The sequence below is a fragment of the Eurypyga helias genome, unplaced genomic scaffold (assembly GCF_000690775.1).
Source record: "Eurypyga helias isolate BGI_N326 unplaced genomic scaffold, ASM69077v1 scaffold3668, whole genome shotgun sequence".
NCBI classification, from domain to species: Eukaryota; Metazoa; Chordata; class Aves; order Eurypygiformes; family Eurypygidae; genus Eurypyga; species Eurypyga helias.
Window position 1 is genome coordinate 70,096 of NW_010264778.1, and position 14,319 is coordinate 84,414.

At 40.1% G+C, this 14,319-nt stretch overlaps 1 protein-coding gene across 1 annotated transcript in view; it reads right to left on the reverse strand.

Annotated features, from left to right (window-relative positions):
- Positions 1-2,342: 2,342 nt before the first annotated feature.
- Positions 2,343-14,319, reverse strand: part of FAM19A4 (family with sequence similarity 19 (chemokine (C-C motif)-like), member A4) — a gene marked incomplete at its 3' end in the record, with an annotated part of 47,919 nt that continues 35,942 nt past the window's right edge. Inside the window, 2 exon segments of the mRNA XM_010156482.1 lie at positions 2,343-2,467; positions 11,603-11,758. Of these exon segments, the coding sequence (XP_010154784.1) occupies positions 2,343-2,467; positions 11,603-11,758 (281 nt within the window).

Consider the following 14,319-nt stretch of genomic DNA (forward strand, 5'->3'; position numbering starts at 1 on the left):
TGTTTGCTTATCCTTTCAATTAAATGCCCCTCAAAGAAATCTCCTATGGTGACAAAAATCAATGCAAAATGCATTACTCCACATCCCAGCAAAGCAGAGGAAGGGTTTAATGAAACACCATTTACACTCCTAATGCTACCCACTGCCCTCTGTTAGACCCACACAAATTCACTGGAGTTGATGAATTTGCACAGGTCTAATTGCCGGCAGGATGATTTGTCCCACTGTAGCTTTATAAAGACATCCCTAAACTCATCAGAATACATTACCATATTCTGTAGTTTGCTGGTTGCAATATTTGTCATGGATAATAAAATAAATGATCCATGCCAAATTTGCCCTTCTATTAGTAAAATCCCACTGACTCAGGCTGCCTCTCTGCACTGTTTAAGAGCAGGAGTCACGAACACAGGCTATATGACTCGTGGTCAGTTGACCTCAATGAACTAAGAGGCAACTGTTTATAGGAAGGAAGAGAAAGCTGCATTAATGAGGACTTGACGCCTCAGGCCTTTGGTCATCAATGCCAAGATAAAGCTCTTTCTTCTACCCTTCACCCCTCTACTATCTATTGAAGGTATCAGGGATATTTAACCCTGGCTTACTCTTTTCCAATAAGGTCCTTTCAGTATAAACTGCCAGCTCTCTTCTGGTATGTCCACAGATGAAGTAGTCTTACTCAGTACCTAAGAGTCCTGCTTCACCAGTCTCACCCTTCAGCGTGATGCTACAACACTACCCTTTATCTACATATGAGTAGTTAAAAGTCAGTGCTTGTGAAGAAATGGAAAGGCTCAGGGTGATCTATACCTTTCAAAAACTGACAGCCAATTACCCATACTGATTCTAGAGAGTGCACATCAAATTTCAGGTGTAGTATCCATCACAGGAGAACAGTTGGACTAGGCACACTATAGACTACATCTTTGGCATCTGAAAAATAACATGGATTTCCAACAACTCCTTTGTTCTTAAAAACAGGAATAGAGTTTTTCAGACTGATTGGTTTGGTCAGAGTTTTCCAGCAAGCCTGCCACCATGCAATGTCTGTAGCTGGGCTTTAGATCGCCAATATCACACCACAGCTGCCAAAAACCACCACATATTCTCTCTTTCATCCAGAAATTGGCAGTTTTCACTCCTTAGAACAGCCATTATCAAACAATATTTGGTGTCAATATTTGCTTATTAACTTAGACTGCAACTTACTCAACAACTTTCATTCCCAACTAGAAGAGGCTGTAAAGAAAAAAGCTAAGCATATGTCTTGCCTAGCTATTACCTGCTAAAGACTCCTGGTTTACCATATATTTAGATACGCAGTTTGCTGTGACTTGAACTTCAATGTACTGAACTCATTTTAGATTGTTAAGGAGACAGAGGATATGACATTTTGTCTCTGCTGGCCACTAATTAAGAAATAGAATGGCACAGCAAAGTGTTTTTTTTGGAACAGGCTGTCTACAGGATGGTCTGTAATTAGAAATTATCTGAACCAGCCTGATTTCCAGTGGTGCTCAGTGTCCCACAGTTCCCACTGACACCAGCGCAGATTCTCAACAACTCCCAGTGAAGGCCACTTCTTTCAAAAGCTTAAAGGGCTTTCCAGTGGCACAGGAATCTAACTTTAGGTGACAGTGGTAAAGACCTTAGATCCATGTACTCAGTCTGCAAATTGAAGAATTGATCCTGGAACATGATTATCCCTCTAACACTTGTCACAACTGAATAGTTTCTTCACTAAAGACTGAAGCACAGCTGCCTTCGTTTTGACTCCAACACACAGTAACTTAAATAGGCTGGCAGTGAAGGGGCAGTTCTGACCCAACATTAACAACATTAAAAGAAGGCTCCAGGGAGACCTTATAGCACCTTCCAGTACCTGAAGGGGCTACAAGAAAGCTGGGGGGGACTTTTTACAAGGGCCTGTAGTGACAGGACAAGGGGTAACAGGTTTCAGTTGAAAGCAGGGAGATTTGGAAAGGACATCAGGAAGAAATTCTTCCTGGAGAGGGTGGGGAGGCACTGGAACAGGTTGCCCAGAGAAGCTGTGGATGCCCCATCCCTGGAAGTGTCCAAGGCCAGGCTGGATGAGGCTTGGAGCAACCTGGTCTAGTGGAAGGTGTCCCTGCCCATGGCAGGGGGTGGGACTGGATGGTCCTTAAGGTCCCTTCCAGCACAAACCCTTCTATGACTCCCTTCTCTGAGAACAATTGCATTAACCATGACTTTCCAAAACACAGAAGAATCCAGTACTGGTGCTCACACCTGCAGCTGCAATGCAATAAGCAAGTGCTATCAGCAGACTGGCACCTTTAAATATAGGTGATCTCTGTACTTGCCTTTGTGGTTTTGACTTTATTTCCACTGCTGCAAGACCAACCTGAATAGTCTGGTAGTACTTTACAGTCCTCTCCATCCAAACAGGGATTCATATGACACCACCACTTCTGCAGGACTATGGAAGCTAGAAAGAAACAGGGAAGAGAAACAATCTCAGTTTTAGTGAGGACATTGTCTTTGTGCTGTTCAATTGTTTGATTACAAAAGGTAGAAACCAACAGTTACTGTTTTAATAGCTCATCACACTGATTCTGTTTCAGCTAAAAATGTGGCTAAAACACATCACCAGCACACAAAAGGGTAAAAGCCATATGCAGATGGTGAAGACAGGCAAGCACTGCCAGAGACTGATTTGTCTCCATCATTTGAACTGCCCTCTGAAAGCACCTTTCTGTCTTCACTGACTGTAAAGATGACTGGCTTCCTTCATTTACATGCTTCAGTCAAGCACTTGCTGTAAGGTGAAATTTAACTAAGGATTCTTGTTTAACCCGGATATGCATATGCAAGACTAGGCGAAGAAATGGCAGCTTCTCCCTTCACTGGGTGAGAAAATAGAATTGCACAGAGATGGAAACATGTGAGGTCTGTCAGCAAATAGGGCAGATAAGGATGTGGAAACCACTGGAAAGCATTAGTTTATTAACTAAAATTTACTTGCAGTTACACTGCCAATTTTGCAGTATGTTTTGGAAGACTACAATAGTGCACGTTAACAGTGCAAATTTATTAATTTTCTTCCCCTAAGCCAATTTCCATTAATAAGACCATGCTTGTTATTTTTACAGATGTGGTCATGGCTTTACAATACAGCTGTTAACAACTGATATACTTTCCCACAAACCCCTCCAAACATCTGCATGCATTTCTCAGTTTTGCATTGTTCGAGGGATTCATCAAATCCTAGAAAATTATTATGAAATATATCAGTTCATAATCTTACATAAACTAAATTGAATTTTGAAATAAAACATGGCATAAATGTTGATTTAGTTAGCGTGTATTATTCTACAAAGTGGACAAAATATTGAATTGCAGGCTTTAAAAGATAACACATCCAAAAGAGATGAACAAAAATAATTTAGTCTACTTCTTGTAAAGCACTTTTTTTCTTTTTAATTTCAAGGTAGATTCATACTTCTGCAACCTTCAAATTAGGGTGACAAGCAGGCAAGCTGACACTAGGATATTGCTGAAATGTTCATTCAATTACTTTTGTTTTGAACTTTCACTCTAAGCCTACGTGAAAAATACACTTCTGGAACACCATATCAGCTTTTATAAGCTATTCTTTGAATCTCATAATATTATAAAAATAAGTGCACGATTCCTTTCACCAGTCACTAGGATCTTAGATCATTTACACTGACGACGATTGATTGTTTACAAAACAGACAAAAATTCATTGTGCTTCCTAGGAAGTGAGGGATCATTTCCACTCCAGACATATGGTCCAGTCATCTATTTTATCTCTCTCCTACTTTCTAATTTATTTCTATTTCTATACCACATTTATTTCAGGTAAACATGAGCAGGACTAGAAGGCTGGATTCAACAAGACTGAGGGCAGGTGCAGAGGTCCCTAAGCCAGCAGGAGATCCTGTTAGAAAGCCAGCTGCATATTCCAAGCTCTGCTTCAAAGCCAGTGAGTCCTGCTGGGGGGCCTGGGGACCACATTTCACAGCTCTGCACAGTGCCATCGTGAGTGTGGAGGTGGTGACATGCTGAGACTTCGCCTGAACTCTCACAGGTGAACATGCTTTCATATATTTAGTGCTACCCTAAAAACCTAAGTTCATATTGGTTTGGGTGCAGTTTGTGTTGAGATCACAGAAAATGCACCCAACGTGGCAGTTTTTATTTATCTATACCACCTGCATCACCCTGCTCCTAACACCAGATAAAAAAAAAAAGACATTAGTTGGCTGGCCAAAAGCGCAGCAGAGGAGGGGGGGTCACACAGCATGCTTGACCAATTGTGCCCATGCAACCTCCTGGTCCAGGTGGAACTGAAGATAGTGAAACTGGCCCACCATCTCCAGCAGTACCAACTTCCATTAAAACAAGCACAGATGTGAATGGGAAACATTGCTGAGTCAATCTGTAACTCAAAATCCACAAGCTCTTCAATCAACTGTATATTTCACCTTCCATTCATCTCTTGTTTAGACACTTTCATCGAAAGTTACTCCTACCCTTCCGTTCACTGATTTCTATTCTGTGCAGATACCTCTCCTCAGAGTAACGGTAACACTTTGAAGCACTTAATACAGATCTCATTCCATTAGCTTCCAGCAAATCCCTAATTCTTTGCTGTAGCAACCCACTAATTCTTACATCCATTTTATGTCCAATTTCTTTGAGGCTGTAATGTCCACTCTGCTGATCTCTATGTCCTAACTGGCTGTAGCTGTTCATGCCAAACACACCCCTGAGATTAGTCCATTAAAATTCTCCATCAGAGACTTAGGCTCATCTTCATAGCTGGAGTTATTTAACTGTTATTGTCCCTGTAGCTGTGCAACTTCCGGAAGGTATAAAGGCTTCCTCTTCTTTTCAGACTGAGACACTCTTGGAGAGGTTTCAACAGATCACTTTCCTAAGAAATGAGAACATCTGTATCACTCTCATGCACAACCACCCTCATGAAGGGAAAGACGACTGCTTTAGTTTGACATTAGCCAGCTGATTTGCTGGAAATCAGCCAGAAAACAGCCACAAATCCTACCAGAAATAAATCCTCTGCTGACATCACTTCCTAGAAAATGGGACTCCATGGGAACGGTTCACAGAGAGTAAAGCCAAAAGGTACAACACTACATCATCTCACCTTGCCTCACACAATTCACTGTGGTGCTCCGAGCTGTGTTTGGTTACACAGTGCCTGCTAAGCCAATCTGGAATGGGTGAAGGAAGAAACTTCTCCCATTGTCATTTTTTCTGACAGTTAAACAACCTCAGCATGAAATGCACAGCTTTTGTTTTCTTCTCTTCACACCTCTTCTGCTATGCTTTCTTCTCCTACATTAGAGCACCTGTGAGCAACCATCATTTTTTCCTGTGAAGGTACCCAAGAAGCTGCAATCCAGTAACATCCCAATCTTCTGCCTGATAAGCTGAGCTGATTGAACTTCTTCAGTTTCAGCCACTCCATTTGTCTTTATTATTGCAGTTATTTCAAACAGGCTCAACTACCTGTGAGTAGGACTACACCACGTGACTGCCTTGGTCTTGCCATCAGTTAAACCTTTGCCCCACCAGATGAAATCCACACGTGGTTTTCTTGGGAGAGAGTCTATATTTGTTTTCGGGTCACTGCTGAAAACGTTGCAGGGTGTCGGGGGTAGAGCTAAGCACTGTGAAATCCCAGTAGGTATGTGGCATTTCGCTACCACTTCCTACTGATGACTCTGTGGAGAGATGTGTTTTTGAGGTATGCTAGGGAACTGACACTAGGCAGTGCACACAATGGCATATGGTTAAAAACTGAATAGCTTACAAAAAAACGAGACTTAAATCCTCAAGTGTATTTAGTAACCAAATCTGCAGTTGAATAAATTACACATAATCTTCCAAGGTAACTTGGAAAACCTGGGCTTACAGGTATTAAACACAGAAACCATCTGTATTAGTTTTGAAAACTCCTCTGGAAATGGAATCAGTAGTGTCTAGCAAATCTCTTTTCAGAAAGCCACAAGCTTTTATGATCTGTACTCTAGGAATTCCTTGTTAATTGCATATTGTATCAGCCTCTCAGTTATTCACACAGGATTAAGATCAGTCTCAATTGTCTCTAAGTAACTAGACCATGCTACTTACCCTCTCAAAACTGGCACAGTACAAGGGCTTTTCTAGAATGCCCCAAGTATTCTGAAACACATTTGAACTACAACAGCTGACCAGAGATCTACTAGCCAGCTTGTTAGGACTCTAAACTACCCAGGATCAGAATTAAAAGACAACACAAATCACAGTAGATGTTGGTCAGCACCTTCTGTAGTTAGCAGTAAGTTAGAAAGTATCTCCCCATCCTGTTCCTTACCAAAAGGAGAACTGTGATGTTAATCCACCTCAGCATTTACAACGTCAATATTTGACACATTTTCGGCCAATATTTTTTGTTAAGGATTGCTGTGTTCTATTTGAACAAGCAAATTCATATTGTCTTTAGTCTGGACAAATACAGATGTCTTTCCTACTCCACTGGATTAAGCTTTCTTCCATGTAAATTTTCAGTACACTCTTCATTCTATGGTGTATTTCTTTTTTTTCTTTGGATGACAACACAGCATTAACATCCTTTTGAATTCTCAAGTATTCTGAAATCCATTCAAAAGCAGTAGGAGGGAAATCTTCTCAGCTACTTCTTCTTTTATCTATTTGTTATGTACTTAGTTGTTTTCTTGTTTCTATATGCTCTCTTCGGTCTGGACCCAGATGGGCTTTCAGCCAAACATCTTTTTCTTCATTGTGGCTCTTTGGCCCGACAGAAAATTCTTAAACCATTCTTTAGTCCCATTCACATTTTTTCCAATTTGAGTGTTTCCTCCTCATAAATTCTAGTACTAACAGAATTGCCAGGTTGGAAGATGATTTGGCTAGTGATGATTTACTTCGAGGCATTTAACGTACTTACCTAAGCTACCTACATTCCAGACAAAAGTTATTAATGTTTTATCTTCTTGGCAGTAGCTATTAGACAAGCTGGAGGTGCTCACTCAAGGGTGCTTATTTCCATAAAGAAAATGAGTATAACCAAAATCTCATGACTACTTTAAATGTAATTTAGTCATTGACAGAAGAGGAGTTGACCTTTGCCAAGCAAAATTTTCTCTAGCCGCAATCAAGTAGCATAGCTACAACCCAAGGCAGGGTACGCAGGCTGTGTGGCATGTCCGCTCGGCACGTTTAAACACTTTCTTTCATATGCTCTGCTTTTTTTTTTTTACAAGTTTAGTGGCTCAATTTATCTACAGCAGCATTTCTCAATGTGTCAGACAGGCCTGTGCTTGGAAGCTCAAACAACCCCCAGGAAAACGAGGTGTGCATGTGTACAGAATTAGCCTTGCTTTTTTGCTTCCAATGCTTGTCAATAGCATTCACAACCAAGTTCAGATACACAAATCAAAAGTATCTTGTTGGACGCATGCAAAATGCAATTGTCTGAGTAAGCGTGTTATTATGAGCAAAGGATAAAAAAAATAGCCTGACCCAAAGAGTTCTTGCCCTGTACTCCCACCTGGGCTGTGACAAGTGATTTTACTGTGCATGAAAAATGCTAGGAAGATCTCAGTCTATAACAAACATTGGTTTTCACCTTCATAACCTTTTAAAATGAAGTACTTTGACTTCTCCTACTACCATTATTTAAAGTTTCTTAGATGAAAGACGCTGTAGAAATGCAAAGCACTCTATAAATGTCAGTTAGGCCCCACAGCACAGTAAGTATTACTGCGTAACATGGAAAAGAACTGATTTGTAGCAATCAAGGCACTTAAGACTTTCACTTCATGTATTTGAAAGATATAACTAGCTTTTACATTCCTTTCTGCACCACTTCAACACCCTTTCCTTGAAACTCACCTGGATATCTATTGTTTTTTCTGTAACACAAGTATTTAGCTTCCTCCTCAACACATATTATGAGAAAAAACGTTACTTCCATGTGTGGGCGTACACATGAATGTAATTATGCAAACATCCATTCTGACTTGGATCTAACAGCAGGCCTTCCTGAAATTCTGGTAGCTATGAATGTTGGTACACGTATTCACTACCTCTTTGAGCAGAGCTTAGCCTTAACATATAGTGGTGATCCAATAAACTGCTGCTTTAAATCTGACCTTGTGTAAAATCCTTTAGCATCTGTCAACCTATTTAAAAATGTAAATATCCAGCTGGTCTATGACTGTATCCTAGAAAACATGCTGATGGGCTTTATAAGCCTATTTCATGGCCTATATATGCAAAAGGGAACAATGCCCAATACTCATCAACAAAGAGCTCTGTTTGATGAACTAGGCTCTACCCCCACCCAAATTAACAAACAAGCTGTCACTGAAACCCAGTGGGATCTAGGTCAGGAAACCCATATGCTGCAAGTCCGAGAAAACTAAGGAAAAATCCCCAACTAATTTAAAAACCTGTAAAATACTAAACCCAGATGTATAAATTTCAAATGAGAAAAGCTTATTTAAATTTTGTTGCAGTTTGAGGGGGAGGATGTACTCCAAATAAGTTATAGCAGAAAGCTCTTCTAATGTCAAGTTTGTAAGTACAGTTTTTCTAGACTCTGCTGAAGTCCCAGACCTTTCTAGTCTTACATATTCTGTTAGAATCTATTTCTTGCAGTAATCTTAATTTCTCATGGAGCACCTATAATCTACAATGACTGATATGCTTGCCTGGCCTAAAGGAATGCTAGAAACAACTCACTGTTTCCTGGTTTGTTAACACTAAAAGAGAAATCAGACCTTCATTTTAAAATAGCAAGAAGCAGCAGGCTTTCGTAAAATCATCATGCAGATCTTGACAAAATGAATTGTAGTTATTCAATTATATAACCATCCATTTGTTTGGTCAAGAAAGGAAAACATAATTGCAATCCAATCACTTTCTAAAGGCTGCTACTCTGCATAGAACATGAAATACAATCCCATTTACTCTGCTCCAATGGTCTTTTTGGTGCTGCCCAAGAACAGCTGAAACACCCAACCCCTGAAAAGTTCACAGGCAAGGTCAACATGAGAGATGTTTTCATGCTATTTACTATTTTTTTTTCCAGCCTGACTTGCACAGTTATTTTCCTTTTGTATGTGTGCAGAAGAGGCTAAAAACCAAAGACAACATACTTTCTAAATCCGAATACAACACACTTAACCATATGTGGTATAAAAACTGCTGAGCACCAAGCTACTTTTACCCAGATTTCCAGTAGGTAAAAGCATCTCTCCGTGTAGGGCTAAAAACTGTGTAGTCTGCCACAAGAGGTGGGTGGTACTTTCTGGACACATACACATGAATGTGAACTACGTTGTTTTCTTATTTTTTCCGAACACAGTTTAGCACAGAAGTAATTTGAGGGCGGTCAGTCACTGGAACAGGATGCCCAGGGAAGTGGTCACACCACCAAGATTTTCAGAGTTCAAGGAGTATCTGGACAATACTTTTACTCATATGATTTAGTTTTAGGCAGTCCTGCAAGGAGCAGGGGCCTGGATTTGATGATCCTTATAGAATATCTGAAGTTGGAAGGGACCCATAAGCCTACAATTTCAGGTAGGAACACCAAGTACCAACCACCATGTGCATGTCATGCACGATTGACAGCACAGACAATCGCTGACCTAGTGTAAATGATAACCACGACTGGATAAGGTCTGAAGTTCAAAGAAAATACAAAATACAGGCAAATCAAACTCAGTAGTGCTGGAAAAGAAAATGAAATGTTTGTGTCACACTGGCATATGCAGATTCAAGACATAAACCATTTCTGGCTTCCAGAGTGTATAAGCCTACTGAAGGATACACACAGAGCAGGAGAAAGCACTTCTAATCCTGAGGCTAAGGAAAGAGAGCTACAGTTCCCGTGCTACAGCAACCAAATAACACTGACTGTACTCCCAGATGCTTGAAAAATAAGCGAAGCATGTTAAAGCATTACCCTAAGGGGTGAGGGAGAATCAAAGGCTTCCACTTTAGAAACCAAAATCTTACATTCATAATATTTTGTCGTGTTTAATTTCAACTACACTTGAAGAAAAAACAGCTTCTAAATTCTTTCAGCAACTATTTGCATTGACAAACTGAATTCAGTTTCTATGGTATCGTGCATCTGTAACTTTATCACAGAAAGACAGTGTCACCTGTGCAATCCTTAAGCACGTTTAAAACAATGCCTGACTTTTATTATCTGTTGCATGCAAAAGTATTTCTGCTGTTTCACGTCACCTGCAAATACAGAAGATACTTCTGATTTGACAAGAAAACTACTTAACAAATTGCACAGTTAAAGTTGATTGTGTTCCTGAGTTAGATGCTTAGTCTTTTCATGCCTTGTAAAAAAAACCAACAAAAACATCTACATTTTTAAATAAGAGGTTCTCAAAGAAGATAATAGGTTTAAAAAAAAAAAAAAGATGTCACATGCATTTCAAGTGTTATGTTTAAAACTAAACAACTCTAATGTTAGATTAAAAATTGGATTTTGAAGCTTTTTGTTTTATATGTAACTTGTAATGGTTGCAATTTTGTGTGAAAAAGTATGAAAACAGAGGGGTCTTACTTAGGAATTAATGAAATGGGCCATCTGGTAACTTTTAGACTTTTTCTAAGAACAAAATATCTGTCGTAGAATATCTGTTCAGTAAGTTAACATGAGCAGCAGCCTCTTCAGGGAACAGACTGCTGGTGGAAAGGAAGAAGGGCAACCCACAATTTCTGAACAAAAGAGAGGTGCAGGGAGGTGAGTTTCACATAGCCTCGCAATGCCTGGCCAACATTACAATCAAGGTAAGACTTTAACTTCAGTGTATATAATCAATTTAATTTCAAATGAGTTATGTTGCTAAAAGCATAAGGATGGCAATGATGAGGTCTGTGAGGATTTCAACATCTGCCCCAAAAGGTGATGGACTCAGGCAACTGTACCACATTTTTCCTGCTTCAGGTAAGTGTCCCAGCTCAGACTCTGTGTCCTGTGCAGCAGTACGTTTGCTCTGCTCTCCAAACTCTAATGTATTTGGGATTACAACATACGAAACTGAGTACACATGGGGCATTATTATAGCACTGGTGTCCAGCATAAGAGACCATTAGGCACATAAAATTATGAATCATTCACCTAGAGAACAGTACTCAAAAATCAGATGTCCCAGCACCATCTGCATGCCCAGTCTTAGGGCTGCATTTATTATCCAGTGAATTTTTAGCCAAGCTACCAAGTCTAAATCAACGGGAAGGGTTAATATCATAAGCTTGAATTTCTTGCTGCTTTCAGACTACTCTTAAACGAGAATTCTTGTGCGAAAAAATTAAGGAGTTTTATTGGCACAGACATGAAATGGACGAGTACATATATTAAGAGGATTAATTACACCCAGATTTATGCACAGACTCATTATCATCAATGCACAGAGATGTTTCCAAAATTAACAAAAGGAAGGATTATGCTTTTGAGGCAGTGGGAAGTCAAACAATCAAGGAGACTAAACTTCTCAAACAATCTTAATGAACCGTGAGTGAGCGAGAGTCTGCTTACCTTCCACACACGAGGGCTGAGCCCTTGTTGTACCAGCCACCTGCCCTGGGAAGCAGGAACACTTGACTGTTTGCGATCGTTCTTCAATCCGGTTCTTATTACAGCAACGATGCACGGCCACAACTTCGCATGTCCCTTGCTTGACTTGGTGCTGGCCTAAGAATTGCAGAGATAAGTGATGGAGAGCAAAACAAAACATCGGCACGCAAAGACAAAGCAAGTTCGTAGGGTCTCACAAGATATTGAATCTCTCGAACACCAGTTTAAATCCCAGGAAGACGAAGGAACAAAGCACCTTGTAGGATCTGGCTTACCCCCGAGTTTATCCTATTCTTCCTAATAAAGATTATTTCATCACAAGACAGTGTTTCAGTCTATCTTCTCTGGACTTTACAAAGCCACAGGGAGAGGAGACTGGAGTAGTCAATTAGATGGAGACAAGACAACATGCAGAGACAGAGCATACTCCTTCCTTTGGCTCCTTGTCTTGCACTAGGTTTTATATTTAATTCTTTCCCTTCATAAACAGACACAATGGCAGGGCAGTATTTAATGCAAAGGAAACTTAAATAGTAAGGAAACCTTCTAGCATAACATGTAAGTACTGCTCACTATGCCTGTCATTGCGGGTAGGCTAAGGACAAGGTAGGCTGGCAAGCTGTCACAGATAGTCAAGTTTTGTCAGGAAAAAACCCCAAACATAAACCATGTGGATTTCTCTTGTTCCCTCACAGACCATTTTGTGTCATTGCAGGTAGGCTAAGGACAGGGTAGGCTAAGGACGAGGTAGGCTGGCAAGCTGTCACAGATAGTCAAGTTTTGTCAGGAAAAAACCCCAAACATAAACCATGTGGATTTCTCTTGTTCCCTCACAGACCATTTTGAAGAAACCTGGTGATAAATGTTCTATCCTACTGTTTTCCTCTCAAGTGCCCTTCCTCACAATTCACTGTCCCCTGTTTCTCTGAGTTCATTTTTCCCTTCCTCTCCCTTCCTTTCTCCTACCTCACAACTTAGCTCCACTGCACCTTGCATCTGACCATTTTCCTCCACTGCCAAACTTACTCTCTGCCCTGCTTAAAGCCGTTTCACAGAACCCCTCTCCTCTCTGTGTAAGTCATTTCCACGGCCTCACTTTCCTGAGCAGCCTTCAAGTGCTTCATCTTGCATTTGTCTCGCCTTATTTCGAGTAGAACCTTGGATGGCTCTTATCTATGTTTGTAAAGCACCTTGTAAATTAACAGCACTACAGAACAGGGTGGGTTTTTTAATAAGTGAGTAGACAGAGACAACGCCGAGAATAATAAAAATATTCACCATCAAAGCAGAACAGGCTCCTGCTATGAGAAGTGACTACAGTGCAGATACTGGCGTGGGTGTGTGTAATATCAAAGGTACGGCAGACTAAAGAGAGGAAGGGGAGAGCACTCGTCAGAAACAGACAATTCCAACCAAGTGGCAAGCCTGGAGGGTTGACCTGTTTCCTACTCACTCCATGTTTGCCCTATTTTGTCAGTTTGGGGTTTTTTACAGTATCTGTTACTAATACCAGTGGCAGGATTTTGACGTAGAGAACTCCTTGGTCTGATGCCATATGTCCAGGCTCACATCCTTAGAGACGAAATCTTACTGAGTGATTAAGATCATGGTACTTTTTGGGCAGAAATTTTTATGATTCAATGAAGTGGGAAAATCTTACCCTTCAAAAGAGTTACCAATGCAACTTCGGCTTCTAATGGGATTAAAAAAAAAAAAAGAGTACTTAAATGTATATAACTTCTTAAAAGGTTGGCTTGGCAATGTTCCTTTGCCGCGTGTGTTTTGGTTTCGCAAGTATTTCAAGCACAACTAAAGCGCTGCCTGACTTTTGTTGCCAAATTGGTATTCACAACCACCTGAATGGACGAGAAACTATGTAAATGCAATCCTGGAAAGGAAATTTAGTCTTCTATTTGTGCACTCAACGTGTAAAAAGAAATTATATATACAGAGATGGCTTTGGGGGTTTTTCTGAGGAAAACGTTACAGTGTACTTTTTAGGCAAAATATGCTACCACAGAAAAATGCATAATCTATTTTACAGAAAGTTGGAGAAACGTTGAAGACAGCATAAAAGTATCTTACATAGCTATGGTAAAAAGTTTTTTGGTGGAATGTGAATTTGCATGCAAGTACCTAGTACCTATATTATAATAAACATGGGGAAAAAAATAAAAACAGCCACCAGCTTGTAGGACAGTAGCTTCTCTGTAAGCCAATATGGAAAATAAATAAACAAATAGAGAAATTAAATTGGCCATGCAACTTCATTGTAAAGTGTTGTTCTACAAAACACCTCTCATGACAATGTTTGGGGAAAATAAGCAGATGGTCAGGGGTTCTGACAAAAATATTTTGTAAAATTAGGTAGTTCACTTAAGAGAGTATCTTTTTTATTTATTAGATCTATAGCTTCAGTCAAAATCCTTTTGAGTAAACTGGGAAAATTTCCATTGCCTTCCTACAGTGCTTACGGTGGTGGTTCTGCATTTGCTGGAGTCAACAACAAAATGTCTATTGACTTCAGGAGGGCAAGATAACAGTCTGGACTGTCTCTTGGGAGAGGATTTTATAAGGGAGGGGGGAAAAAAGCAAAAATCTGGAAGTGCTCAGGCAAAATACTTGAGTTTGCTTTGTGTCCCATCTGAAAGACCAAGTGGCCAGGTCTTCTTTCTAAT